This window comes from Chironomus tepperi, unplaced genomic scaffold (genome assembly GCF_022539635.2).
Source record: "Chironomus tepperi strain 1889 unplaced genomic scaffold, CSIRO-AGI_Ctep_v1 contig_33, whole genome shotgun sequence".
NCBI classification, from domain to species: domain Eukaryota; kingdom Metazoa; phylum Arthropoda; class Insecta; order Diptera; family Chironomidae; genus Chironomus; species Chironomus tepperi.
In genome coordinates this window covers 820,299-833,233 of record NW_027226155.1, presented here as the reverse complement: position 1 = coordinate 833,233, position 12,935 = coordinate 820,299, and the positions used below count along the sequence as shown (strand labels likewise).

General features: G+C 33.5%; 1 protein-coding gene across 1 annotated transcript; it reads right to left on the bottom strand.

Moving 5' to 3' along the window:
* Nucleotides 1–459: 459 nt before the first annotated feature.
* LOC139093875 (fatty acid-binding protein-like) lies at nt 460–1,666 on the bottom strand. Its single transcript, XM_070644727.1, has 2 exons — nt 1,301–1,666; nt 460–555 (listed from the first exon to the last, which is right to left on the bottom strand). Exons 1-2 carry the CDS (start codon nt 1,664–1,666, stop codon nt 460–462), a joined length of 462 nt encoding a protein of 153 aa, XP_070500828.1.
* Nucleotides 1,667–12,935: the final 11,269 nt, after the last annotated feature.

The window sequence follows — 12,935 nt, the reverse complement described above, 5'->3', positions numbered from 1 at the left end:
GGGATGAGGAATGAGATATGGAAATTATTATTCCTTTGTAGCATGGTTTATATGGGAAAATGGTGTGCTTTGTCCTTTGCATGCCTAGTTTTGCTGGTGAATGAATCAATAATGTCCGACAATTGCTGAAAATCCGACAATAGAGCTGCATGGCTCTGACTTAAAAGTGGATTCTATTAAAGCCAGCATTAGGCAGTCGCCTAATCCACACCACCCCATAAGCCTTTCAACCAAACCATTTTAAATAATCATCCATCGTTATGATTAAAACTCACTGCATTCATGTCACTCAATCATCCATAACACAGCAAGTGTGGTAAGTATACACGTCATGGTTTAATTAATAATCATGCAGAGGCTCTTTTTAAAATGATGTTGACAGTTGATGAATTCACATAAAATGCGCTTTGTGTGCTGTACACGTAAAATATCCGCATTCATGAGTTTTCCATACATAAATCACACTTCCTCTCCACGATTTTCAATCGACATCAACTCAATTCCATTAATAGCCTCAGTTGCTGGTTTATGATGTACTGTTGCTATATAGTCAAGCTACATATAGCTATGATTTTTTATTTTTAATTATTTAGTTCTCAGTCATCATTCATTTATGCGATAGCACATTGGATGCATTGATGAAAATTGCAATTGATTGGTCTTTTAAAATATTGAAGTTCGAAAAGCAATTGAAAAAATATGGAAAGGAAGGATGGAAAAAAAAGTTTTACTGCTGGAAATTGAATATAGTTTTGAAGTATTTTTGTCAGTCCAACTTTTATTTTATTGTTTAATAAATTTATTATTGATTAAATTTTTATGGAGTTAGTTATAAAAAAATTGGAGTCATGTAGATGACCCGAATAGCACAAGCCAGTCGGTTGATTGATCCAAAATTCGGGCTCAGGTCGATGTGATTATAACGGAATATGCATCGAGTTCAGCGTCAAAAATACGGCCACAGGCCAGCATGACTCTTTATTCATGCCTTATTCATTGAGTTCCGGCATCAGACTAGAGTCAAGTCAAGCTGGGGAGCCCAATGCTTGACCAGAGCCCAATGCTTGGACTCTTTAGTGTCGTGCAGACTTGACTCTAGCCTGATGCCGGATTTCCTCGAATCTGGAATGATACCAGAGTCATGCTGGCCTGTGGCTCGATTCTTGGCCTCTTTTGCACAGTGTGCTTTCCGGGTTAGTAACTTAGTTCGGCACAAGTTTGCACCAGCTCGTACAAACCTCCTAAAAAAGTTTAAATTCATCAATAAAAGTTCAAATAAATTCTAATTAAATTTTATTACCCCATTCTCAAATCCAGCCTTTGCTATCATATGGTCTTCAAAATATTCTCTCTCAATTATCAGCGTTTTCTCTCCAATTTGCTTCTCAATCAATTTATTGCCTTCAATTTCAAATATATTTATTACTTTTCTGCCATCAGATGTTGTGACGTTCTTTCCCTCGCCTAATTTGAATTTCTGACTGGTTGAGAAGAGCATGATTGTTGAATTTAATGAATATAAATCTCCTTTTTTTGTTAGTTGAACTACAGTTGTGAATGTTTTTGCTATTTTTATCATTACCGAATTAAATCCCAATTCTCTCATCATTGCCTCGAAGTTCTCGGTTCTATCCAATTTGTACTTTTTGTTGAGAAATTGCTCCATTTTGATAAAATACAAATAGTGACTAACTATTGTGAATATTTCGACTTTAGCTTCAAACAGACGTCTTTATACTAAAATTATCTCTAATAAATTGCCCACTACATGTGATTGATTATGTTATCAATGAGTGTAATACGTTAGCGTATCACGAGATATTTTGAGATTAAACATTTAGTACAAAACTGCGGAGAAAATGTAATTTAATAGGTAAGTATTAAGTTTATCAGTTGATTATACGTGGTGGTTTCAAAACTTTTTGTCAATCCCGAGCAGCACATTGTGAAGAATCGCATTTATCGCCGTAAAAATAGATCGAAATCGCCTGTCATGATGTATTCAGGGTAATTTCGCGTCTTATCGTTAATATTGTAACGTAGTGATGTCTTAATGAATATGTAGTGATGATGACGATTGGTTCCTATTGATCCACTGTGAATCGTAGGGTGTTAATAAAGCAATTGAACAGGTTTCTGTTCTGGTCAAAACAGCTACATTTTCTAGATTCTTGTGATACTGCTCTGGTCCCCTTATTTACGGTTGTACGTCAATTGAATGAACACGATGTTCTGTTTGGGATTGTTATTGAACAATATGTCCTTTCCCGAGCAACATGCATGACGAAGACTCCGCTAAGGAGCTTTTAAGGCTCTACTAAAGCTCTTTTATTACCATCAAATGGAAGCTATGGTAGCTGTCATATGGCATCCACATATAACTTAAATGAGATCTCCGTGGCGAAGCTTTATTCGATTGTGTCGTTGTGGTTATAATATTTCAAGATACAGTATATTTAGTAAATTGATGGAGCATACGGATCATGCCATTTCCGACATATTTTAGTGGCACACTAAACAGGCGCGACACACAGGTTGCCAACCATTGATTTAGTATGCAAAATATTCCAAAATCTCAAATTTCATCATAAAATACAAGAATCATTTTCATCCACAAGCACAGATAGTATGCAAAACTTAGCAATTCGAACAAATAAATCCAACAAAAATCGGAAAAAACTAAAATAAAGCGATGAAAATTCAACGAGATAAATAAATCTATAAAATCACAATGAAGAATATTGAAGAAGACTTTTAATTATCTTTCGGAAACGAAAAAAACGAGATGAAAGCTTTTTGTAATTCTTTTCCGCTTTTTTATTATTACCCCCCTTCATTATATTCATTGACCTGAAATTAAAACTTTAAAAAGCTTTTATAGTTAAATTGCTAACGATGCTAATAAAGTTTTTTTCTCCTCGTCTTTTTTTCCTATCCTTTTGGAAGCACTTGGCAAAAAAAAAAAGCTTCAAATAATCTCGATGTTTGTCTTGTTTTTCATCGTCTTATTCTCCCTCATTCACTCCTTAAATGAGGAACAACAAGGATAAAAACAAAAAATTTTTTCAATAAACTTAAGAAATATTTTTGTGCTGAAATTGAATGAAAATGATTTCGGCAAATTGGCAAAAATGTTTATTCAAAGAAGCAAGAAAAAGTTTTTTTTAATCAATATTCGCCGATAATTCAGTTTGAGCATCCAAATTGCATGATTTAAGTTTGAACTCTCAAAGGAATTATTTTAATATTATTGAATTTTCTCTTATTGGTATATTTTAGTGTTTTTCTTAATAATCAATCGATTCAAAAGAGACGGAAAGTTCGAAATTGGAGATTGAGAAATATGGAATCAGTGCTTTTGGCCTTATTTACTAATTTTGATTCATAAGTTTACGATTGCTTATGCGTTTACTTTACATTCGCAGTTCGTGTAGATCAATTGCGATCCATGACCTCTCTTTGACGTCTACTAAAGCTAGCCTTATCACTAACCGTCTACCAATTACCAATAAATCCAAAACTTCCTCTTTCGGGAGCTCACCCCATGGGGTCCTTGGCATTTGTCATGCTTTTTGTATATTATTTGTCATTGTTACAAAATTTGACTAAAAGACCATGTTTAATTGAGCTTCCACAGGTCACCTTACGACATGTCTCACCCATTTTTTGTACATGATACGTTCGAAGATGGGAGGTTGTTAACCTTGCCATTACTATCTTAAATGTGGGGCTGCCACCCTTCAGGCAGGGTTTGAATAAGTTTTTAATTAATATTTGTTTATTTTTTATCCCAGTACAAGGCTCGGTCGCTAGCGGTAAAATTAGTGGTAACAGGGAATACCATGAGAATAAATGCACTGGACATTTGGGCAGCTTCTAAGTCAGACTTTGGCTCCTCCAATTTTCCAACAGAGCCTGTCAACATTAGTTCTTCTTATTATATCAGATTCGATTTAAGAACTTCAGAATGTAGTTCTTAGTTTCATCAAGAAAATAGGAACATTTATCGTAGTTCAACTGGACAGATCAACAAGCTTTTTGTTTAGGAGAATCCTGATTTTTATCCTATTTGTCTACGAATAAATGATATAAGTATTTCCTCCTAAGTGTAGGAGTATTTTATAAAGGAGACTTTATGTGGGCAGGACATTTGGAGATCAAATGATAAGAACACGTTCCTCAATCAAAAAAAAAATCCTTAAATTTATTTTTCATAGCTCCAACAAAAATAACCTTGTAAAATAGCTCAAAACTTAATTTAAATTTTCCATCTTATTGACATGAGGTTTATTTGTGAAACTTGAGAATCATTTGATTATTTCCCAAAAAAATATTCCATCTCCCAAAAATTCATGAATGTCTACCAAAAATCAACATCATCTAAAGTCTAACAGAAATCACAAAATTCTCAATTTAATTGGAAGAAAGCTCCACTCAGTGCACAAAGTAAATAAAAATAAAATTTTGAAGTATCTGAATAAAATCTTAACTTTATAAAACTCTCAGTACTTACTTACTCATCTGCTTGCTTCACAGAAATTACTCATCTTTCTGAAAATGTATTTTCACTCTTTAATTTAATATATATTCATTCAATCAAGGTATGTAGAATGGGGTACGGGGAACAAGAAGATGAGACAAAGTTGATTATTAGCATTGAAATTTGAGATGAGAATGAGTAATAAGGGGATGGATATAAAGCAGACATGTCATTGAAATATTTTTTTATGCTGATTGCAAGCATGTACTAGTGATGAATTTTCATTGGACTTCTTTAGTATGATTTAAACTGAAAACTGAACGTAGGATGACTTTATCTGGATTTGGAGATGATGATCAAGTTTATAAGGTGAAAAGTGAATTCCAGAGTGAATTCAGAGTTGGACATGACTAGTCTGAACAGCACATTATGTTTGCAAGGACACTGGGACTACGCTGCATTACCAGTAAGACGCCAAATGGCTCTGATGGCATCGTGATGGCTGATTTTGACCCATTTTTACCAACACGCAACATGACATGGAACATGGAACATTATGACGTGAAAACAGTCTCTTTAGTGTCAACTGAGAGTCATGTTCCAAAGAGTAAATTTAAACCCAAATTGACAAATAACGGAACCTAAAATCACATTGTCCCAAAAACCTTCAAATCCAGCCCTGCCTTTATGTCTTTTGAAAGCTAAAATTACAAAACTCACAATCACATCTCATAAGGAAATACGTAAAAAGTGGAAATCTTCCTTTATTTCTTCAATGTTCACGACTTCATCAGACGTGAATTAATGCAGTCAGACTTGCGAATCTGACAGATGAAAAACTGAGCCAAGACGGAAACTTTTATTGACATATAAAATTTGGCTTGATACAGATTTTTCATTCAATTTTCTCACATCACTCAAGGATGCTGTAATTTCCCGTGCAATTCTATTAGCTTCATTAAGACAGAGAATGTGAGTAAGTGAAAGAAAAATATAGACAGACAGGCGCTCAATTCGAGTATCATGCCCAAACGTAAATTGTATGTCTAATGAAACATTTTCAACCATTTTGAAGCGTTTCCTGAATTTAATTAAATTTGCGAAAATCATCCGCAAAAGTATACACTGCTATCCACCCACTACTGTTCATGAGTGAGAATTTTATGGCTGTGTACAAATTTTTTATGCAAATCGTTGAGCAAATAATAGAAAAGTGCTCTGGTTAAGGCTCACGTTGAATCATAATGAATGAGTATGCTGAGGTGATACGGCAGATTCGCGTTTTTCAAAAAACACAAGACGTGATGAATTTACGAGCTTTTTTTTTCTATCGGTCTGTATCAAATTTCATGACTAAAGTAAATTTTTTTGGGTTCCAATTGCTCTCGGCTGTGTGACGAATTTTTTTTTCTTTTTTGATTAATTTAATTTTGACGTTTTAATGAATTTCAGCAGTTGGTTAACTTGGTCTTTAAGGTTTGAATTTTTCTTTTTATTTGGATTAATTTAATTGATATCAAAATCTTTAAAGGAATAGATTATTGTGATGACTGAGCCGAGCGGAATCTGGGGTATCAAGTAATATAAAGGCAAATCTACCAGAGTGAGGGAGTAAGGAATCTGAGGTCGACTCTGAGGTTAGGCAACAGACCGGATATCTGCATCACTTTTTTGTGAGTACATGGGTTTGATTCCCATCAGAAACCGAGCTTTTGATCTGTTGCATTGTTTCCAAAATTAAACACCTTAGGAAGACTGATCCCATCTGATCTTCACAATACATTCGAAGACTCTTGGAAAAACAGGACATTTCTAATTTTGGCACTCTAGTTTGGGGTTCATTTGAACTATTTTGAGTCTTTATATGCACTAGTTAAATGTACTAGTTAAATTATGTAAGATTCTCCCAAAAAGTGCAGAAATAATTATTTTAAATTTAATCCACATTTTGCACATTTGCTTTGAGTTTTAGACCTAAGACATTTTTCAACTCTGCCTGGACCAAAGCTCGAATTCTTCATTTACAGTTGAAACCAGCAACGTTCTGGCAAAAATGCAGCAGATGCATCTAGATGACCCTTCTACCTTTACGGAGCTCTCATTTTTCAGAAAAGTCATCATTAATTTGAGAAGAACTTCCTTGCTCTCCTCATCGCCAATCCATTGGAAACTCTCGAAAATACGCAGTTACTCAACATTACACAATGTTGATTGCAAAAACCCACAATTTCGAGTAAATTTTTTTACACAATAGAACAATAATCAATAGCAATTTCTCATCACTTTTCACAACCGTCAACACCACAAAACAGCACCCATTACAATGAATAAAAATTCTGTCGCGACTGCATAAAATGGAAGCAGCAAAAAAAATGTAAAGTGATATGTTATCAAAATCACAGCACATGACATGTTCAAAATAATTTAAAGCTCCTATGATGCAACCCATTTTATACATCGTGATTCCAGAAAAATTACTCTAGTTTTTTTTTGCTGTCTATTCACCATTTTAACCCAAAAAATTTGATTAAAACGTGAAATTTCGTCGCTCTCTTGTTTTTTTCCGAATCTGTTTCAGAACAATGTTACAGCTGTGGAATTTTAAATCAGCGGGACATGTAAACAGTACGCATATATATCCATATGTGTAATTGCTTTTTCTGGTTCTGTCAGGTATCAAAAAAAAAAGTTTTTGTTTTTTATTTTCTTCTTTGGCGGTTTTATGTGGGTTCAATGGTTGCAAAAAAAAGGCACACATTTAAACGGGAAAAGAAATGTTTTGTGAAATGTGATATGTGGCATAAATAAGTGTATAAAATCATGGTAGCTGGTGATCATAACGCAATTTATACTTCAACGGATTAGAAAAATGGCTTGTAATTTAATTATAGACATGGATGTACATGTAGCATATGGTTTTAATGGGGAAAATTTGCGAATGTTTCAGGATGAACGAGAGTGCATTGCGTGAGTTTAGAAAAGCGATTTAGGACAAAATCTTTGAAAGTTTGTGAGTTATGTCTCTCGAAATGTTGAATGACATTATAATTTATAGAATGCACAGTCTCATAATTTACTACTTTTACCATCTTGTGGGCTTATTTGTATGGTTAAGTTTCGAATGTATCAGATTGTAGACCCACTATACCTAGCCTGTTAGTGAGGCTGCGACCCTGCTGGCAAGGAGTATGAATAGGCTTTTAATGTATTCTTTAAAGTACTTATCTCAGCACAGCTTGGGTCACCAGTGGTGTTCTTAGTAGTTGATACACTCGGAGTTTAGTCAGCAACCGAGGCAGATCGACAGTATTTCCAACTTCTTAATCCTCATAATTTGAGGTTAGGTTACTGATTCCTTGTATGAATAAAATAGGGTTTCACTATGAGCCCCATGACCCAGGCCTACATTTCATGCCATTTAAATTCCACAGATATATATTTTTCAGTAGTATCTTATAGTTCATTCAAGGCTGCATGTTTGCCTATTTTGTCTTCAAGACTGCATTTTTTGTCGTTAGTGCTGCAGTTTTGGATGAATTCTAGAATTAAGGAAGGATATCTTTGGACTTTTCTCAACAATTTAAGCTCCCTTTAGGTACCTAATATTTGATCCCTAAGATTGAATAATTTGTCCAAATTTATCAATTTGCATTTAAAAATTTAGCATTTTAAGGATTCATTTTAACTCAAAAAAATCCATCATTTTTGAGCAAATAAACATTTTTTTTATATTTTGATACCACTTTTCTTTTTCATCCGCACTTCTCTTTTATACATATTTTGTTCTGGTAAACGATGGACACTTAAGAGAGACATTTCCGTACATTTACGGAATAAACATTTTATATCGGTAGTCAGTGCTGTTTTATTTATACATTTCCATAGAGTGGAACCTAATTGTGAAAATTTCTTTTTTTCTACCCCCAAAAATAAAAAGAAGTGCGAGGAGATTTATTCACTGTCATGGGCCTTTTAATGCAGCACTTTATTTCCTTTCAATTGCGTCATTTTTTGTATTTTCCTTCCAAAAGCCTCACAAATAAAAAAAATACAAAACAAACAAAATTTCTCTTTTTATGATTTTTCCATTTTCATGGCAATGAATTTTTTAAAGACCATTTTAATACATTTCATCTTGTGAATTCATTTGAATAATTTGTTTTCTTTTGTTTTCTTAGTTCGATATTTCTTGAAGAGTCTTCTGTTAAGTGAGATTCATTTCATTTTGTCTAACTTTCTTACTTCGCTGGGCGGACGGGTCAATTGTGAGCCATTTCGTTTTTCAGATGACGCTGACTTCCTTCTCCCTTTCACAAATGTCAAGTATAATTCTCCAGAGTAGCTAAAACCTGTTAGAACTACCCACTTACTAGACATCAACTTGCCTTTAACTAGTTATAACATCGGGGTGTATCTTTCCGGGACTGTGACTTCCAACAGCCTCCTTCAAGAGCTCTTTGGAGCTTTTTATTAGAGTTGAAACAATTTTGAACAAGATCGACCAATTTTCAGCAAAGTTAATAAATTTTGAACAAGCTCGGGTGAGTCTAATGGTCGGTAACCATTCCTACTTTGGTAGCTAATTATGATAATACCGATCCCAAGATCATAAGTCCACGGCAGAAGAAGATTTAAATTTATACTTATTCGAATCATCAGTGAATCAGTCGAAACGCGGTGAACAGCCTTCTTTTGTATGCTTCAGACACAAATTTCATCAAAAGAGCAGTTATAATTTCCATTTTAAACTCTAGGACTCCTGAATACAGAGTCTGACGCACTTTCACTCGTTAACCCTTCCAGGCAAAGAGCTTGCTTTCATGGTACAAAAATTCCATTACGTTACTTGAAAGTGTTCTCTTTGCCTGTTAGGAACACAATTATTAGCCACAAAATGTTTTAAATTAGCCTTCAGATCTTAACGATCTGATCAAATTTAAAATCAGTACAATAATTTCAATGCCTAAACCTAACAGAAAATGCGTATTTGTTATTACTTTCCTTTACATTTCATCCTTACTTCCTTTTTGTTTGCAAATATTTCGATGAAAAAATAACTGTTTGAACGAGCATTGTAGCAAATGTCTTTTGATTGAAATGCCTTGTGTATGGCACACTGTAAGTAAAAAAAAAAAGGAAATCGAAAAAATTGGAAAATGATGAAAATTTATGAGACAAACTTTTTTCCTATGCAATCCCTTTGAATTTTCTTTTTTTCCCGTCTCTTCCTCCTTTTTTTTATTCGTCAATTTAATTTTACAGCAGCATTTGGTGAACATGAACGAGGAAGGAGATGAGAATGTATTTCATGGTAAATGCGATAAATTTGCACAGATTTACGATCATTCGAATCATTATTTATTTATACTTTTTTTTTGCTGGTTATTTTTTCCACTCTCTTTAGTGGTCTATAGAAGGATTTATATGTGTTCATTAAATGGACTTGAAAGTAAGAATGCTCTTCTTATTGCTCAATTTTATTATCTATTAAATGTTCAATGAATTGAAGGGATTTTAGTGAAATTTTGAGATTTAAAATGATTTTTCGGTTGAAATTGAATGGATGTTTTTTTGTACTTACTTACTTACTTACTTCGCTGGCTGTACAGATCAATTGTGATTTATGGCCTTCAAATGTCGCCAGAATGTGATTCTATAGTGCTCTGTCTTTGTTTCAATTGAGCTAAGTTTTTGGGCATCCTCATGATCTTTTGCAATCTACAATATCAGATTTAAAGATCTTTTTTGAAGGCATCAACTGTTGCCTCAGTTCTAAAACTTACAACTGCAGACTTTGTGGATGGCAAAAGATCACGAGGAAAACCGAAGAATTCCTGGATTAGATATGCTGAAAATGACTCGAGAGTCTTTAATATCCCGAACTAGCAGAAGGTTTCGAAGGATAGAGCTGTCTTCAGAAATTTCTTACGCGCAGCAATGGGCCCTCGTGCACCCCAGCCAAGGAAGCAAGTAAGTATTTGAAGGAGCTTCCTCAGGTCTTCTTATAACATGCCCAGCCCATTAAAGTCTGTTCACGTTAATTTGTTCTATAGTGTCAGTCTCTCTGGAAGGAAGCAGTCGATAGAGATAGTATCACACTTAGCCAGCGATAAAGCCAGCTTTAGTCGTCAACAGAGGGAGTTCATGGATCACACTTGATCAGTATGGTCAGAGAAGTAAATGAATACTTCTATCTCTCTGTATAGCTGACAGATCTTCTCCTTCCTAGGTTCAGAGATGATTCTTAGGATCTTGTTCTCAAAGACACCAATTTTGTGCTTTCAAAATAAACGTTTAAACTTCAAATTAAACTAACATCAATCGACAATATGAAGAAATGGTCAACAAGTTGTCAACTTTACAGCACATTGCTAATGAAATAATAGCAATGTTAAGCTGCAAATTTAGAAAAAAAATTCAATCAATACTTTTTCTATTTATTTTCAAAATAAAACTTCCTCACAGAAAAAAAGGAAGTAAATCTAAATTAAATTGAAAGGTTTTTACACAATCTGATAACAAAATAAAAACTATAAAAAAAATTAAATGAATTAAACTAAGTTGAAAAATAGAGATAAATTAATGAAAAAGTTCACTTTTAGGATTTTGTGAGATAATCAAGTTTTTTTTTTCAGCAAAACTTTTTCTATCATGTAAAAAAAAGTAAATTACACAACTGGTATGAATTACTGGTTTTATCATTATTTTAAATCTCACATTTATATCGTATTCTTTCTTATTCTGTATCCAGAATGTCATCAAAATATCCACATTATGTAATTTATTTATCAACTTCCTTTGCCACATGTGGAGGATGAAAAAGTTCATTTTTTTAGAATTGCATGCTTTTGATGAGAGAAAAAGAGTCTTTAAGAATATTTGAACTTTTTATAATCATATAGATATTTTGTGTTGATTTGGTGTGTTAGTAACTAGGAACTATTAGAGGAATAGACACTCTATGGGGTAGACAGTGCACTTTTTGGTGTAACTTTCTTGTTTTGGGAGAATTAGCTAACCATTCTAATTTGAGCTACAAAACTTACTTGCAACATTGGAAGGGAGACTATTCTTATGAGCTAGAGGCACTGATCCTAACTGACATAGAGCATCCTCTCAGGAGTAAGCTGAGTTCACGTTCGCGATCATGTTTAGGTAGTGTATTTAAGTTGAGTAAGTTCTTGAAAGTTCGTTCTTTGCTTGTTAGGATAAAACGCTGCTCATGAACAACAATAATGAATAAGAATTTGGAATTAAACCTGGGATTGAACCCAGAACTTTAGGCACGTAGAGGCAATGCTCCACAATTTAAACTACTGATCCCATTTAACAAATTTAGTAAATTCTTTTAAAAATAAAATTTTACATACAAATCATATTAAATACAATTAAGCATGTTACATAATATCTGAATGCTACCTTTTAAGAGTTTTAAAATATTTGTTGTTGACTCTTTTGAAATATTCTATATATATTTCCAACTGCCACTAGCTTTGATGTGCATTCATTTCTTTTTCGAATACTCTCGACACCCCTTTTGCAAAAAAAAAAATAATGCAAAAATACTTCTGTATCTGAAAATGTCATGACGAAATTGAAAAGTGCCTTTATAATATGACTTTTTTTGAAAAAAGTTGAAATGAATCTCAATTCCCATTCAGATTTTTTTTTTTGAAAGTTCTCATTTCAATAGACATTTTAGTATGAAATATTCCAAATATTTGTACAATAGTAAATGAAGAGATTTATGCAAAAAGGAAATGCTTTCATGCAGATAAATTCTTTCTAGAATTACACTATGATGATGAACACTTAATGTTGAGGATTAGATGTAGCTTCTTTTATAATCCTATACAGGAAATTGTTACTATAATAGAGAAGTTGAAATTCATGTGAAGGATATGAAATTTCACATAAAAAATGAAATTAATGCTGTTGAATCTAGAGGCTCTGTAAACGAAAATTTTGAGGACTTTCCTTGTATTTTTGGTCTCAGTTTCAGCAGAAAAACACCCGCTTCCCCTACCTCTCATCAATAACTGACTCTGTCTCTAAAATTCATCGAAACAAAGACTTCGAGACTTTCGTGGAGTTTTCATAGTTGTGGCAGTACCCCAGACACCCAACCCCTATTTTTTTCTAATTTGCTAGTAATTTGTGACAAAATTCCAAAACTAGCCTTGCGAACTATGCAGTATTCCTCTCCTTCTTCTGGCTACACCCCTGAATCCAAGTCTCGTTCTCAAGATATTGTTCACAGCCTAGACTTCGGAATATTCTTATCAAATCCTTCAAATCTCAACATTGGTACACAATTTCGTGTCTTTATTATAAAATTCTCCCAAAAAACCAAGCTAAAAAACTTAAAAATTCTGATTTATCATTCTAAATACAACAGTCAAAACCACTTCATATGCAGCAAGGCTGATAAAAATTTATCCACATTTTTCATTTC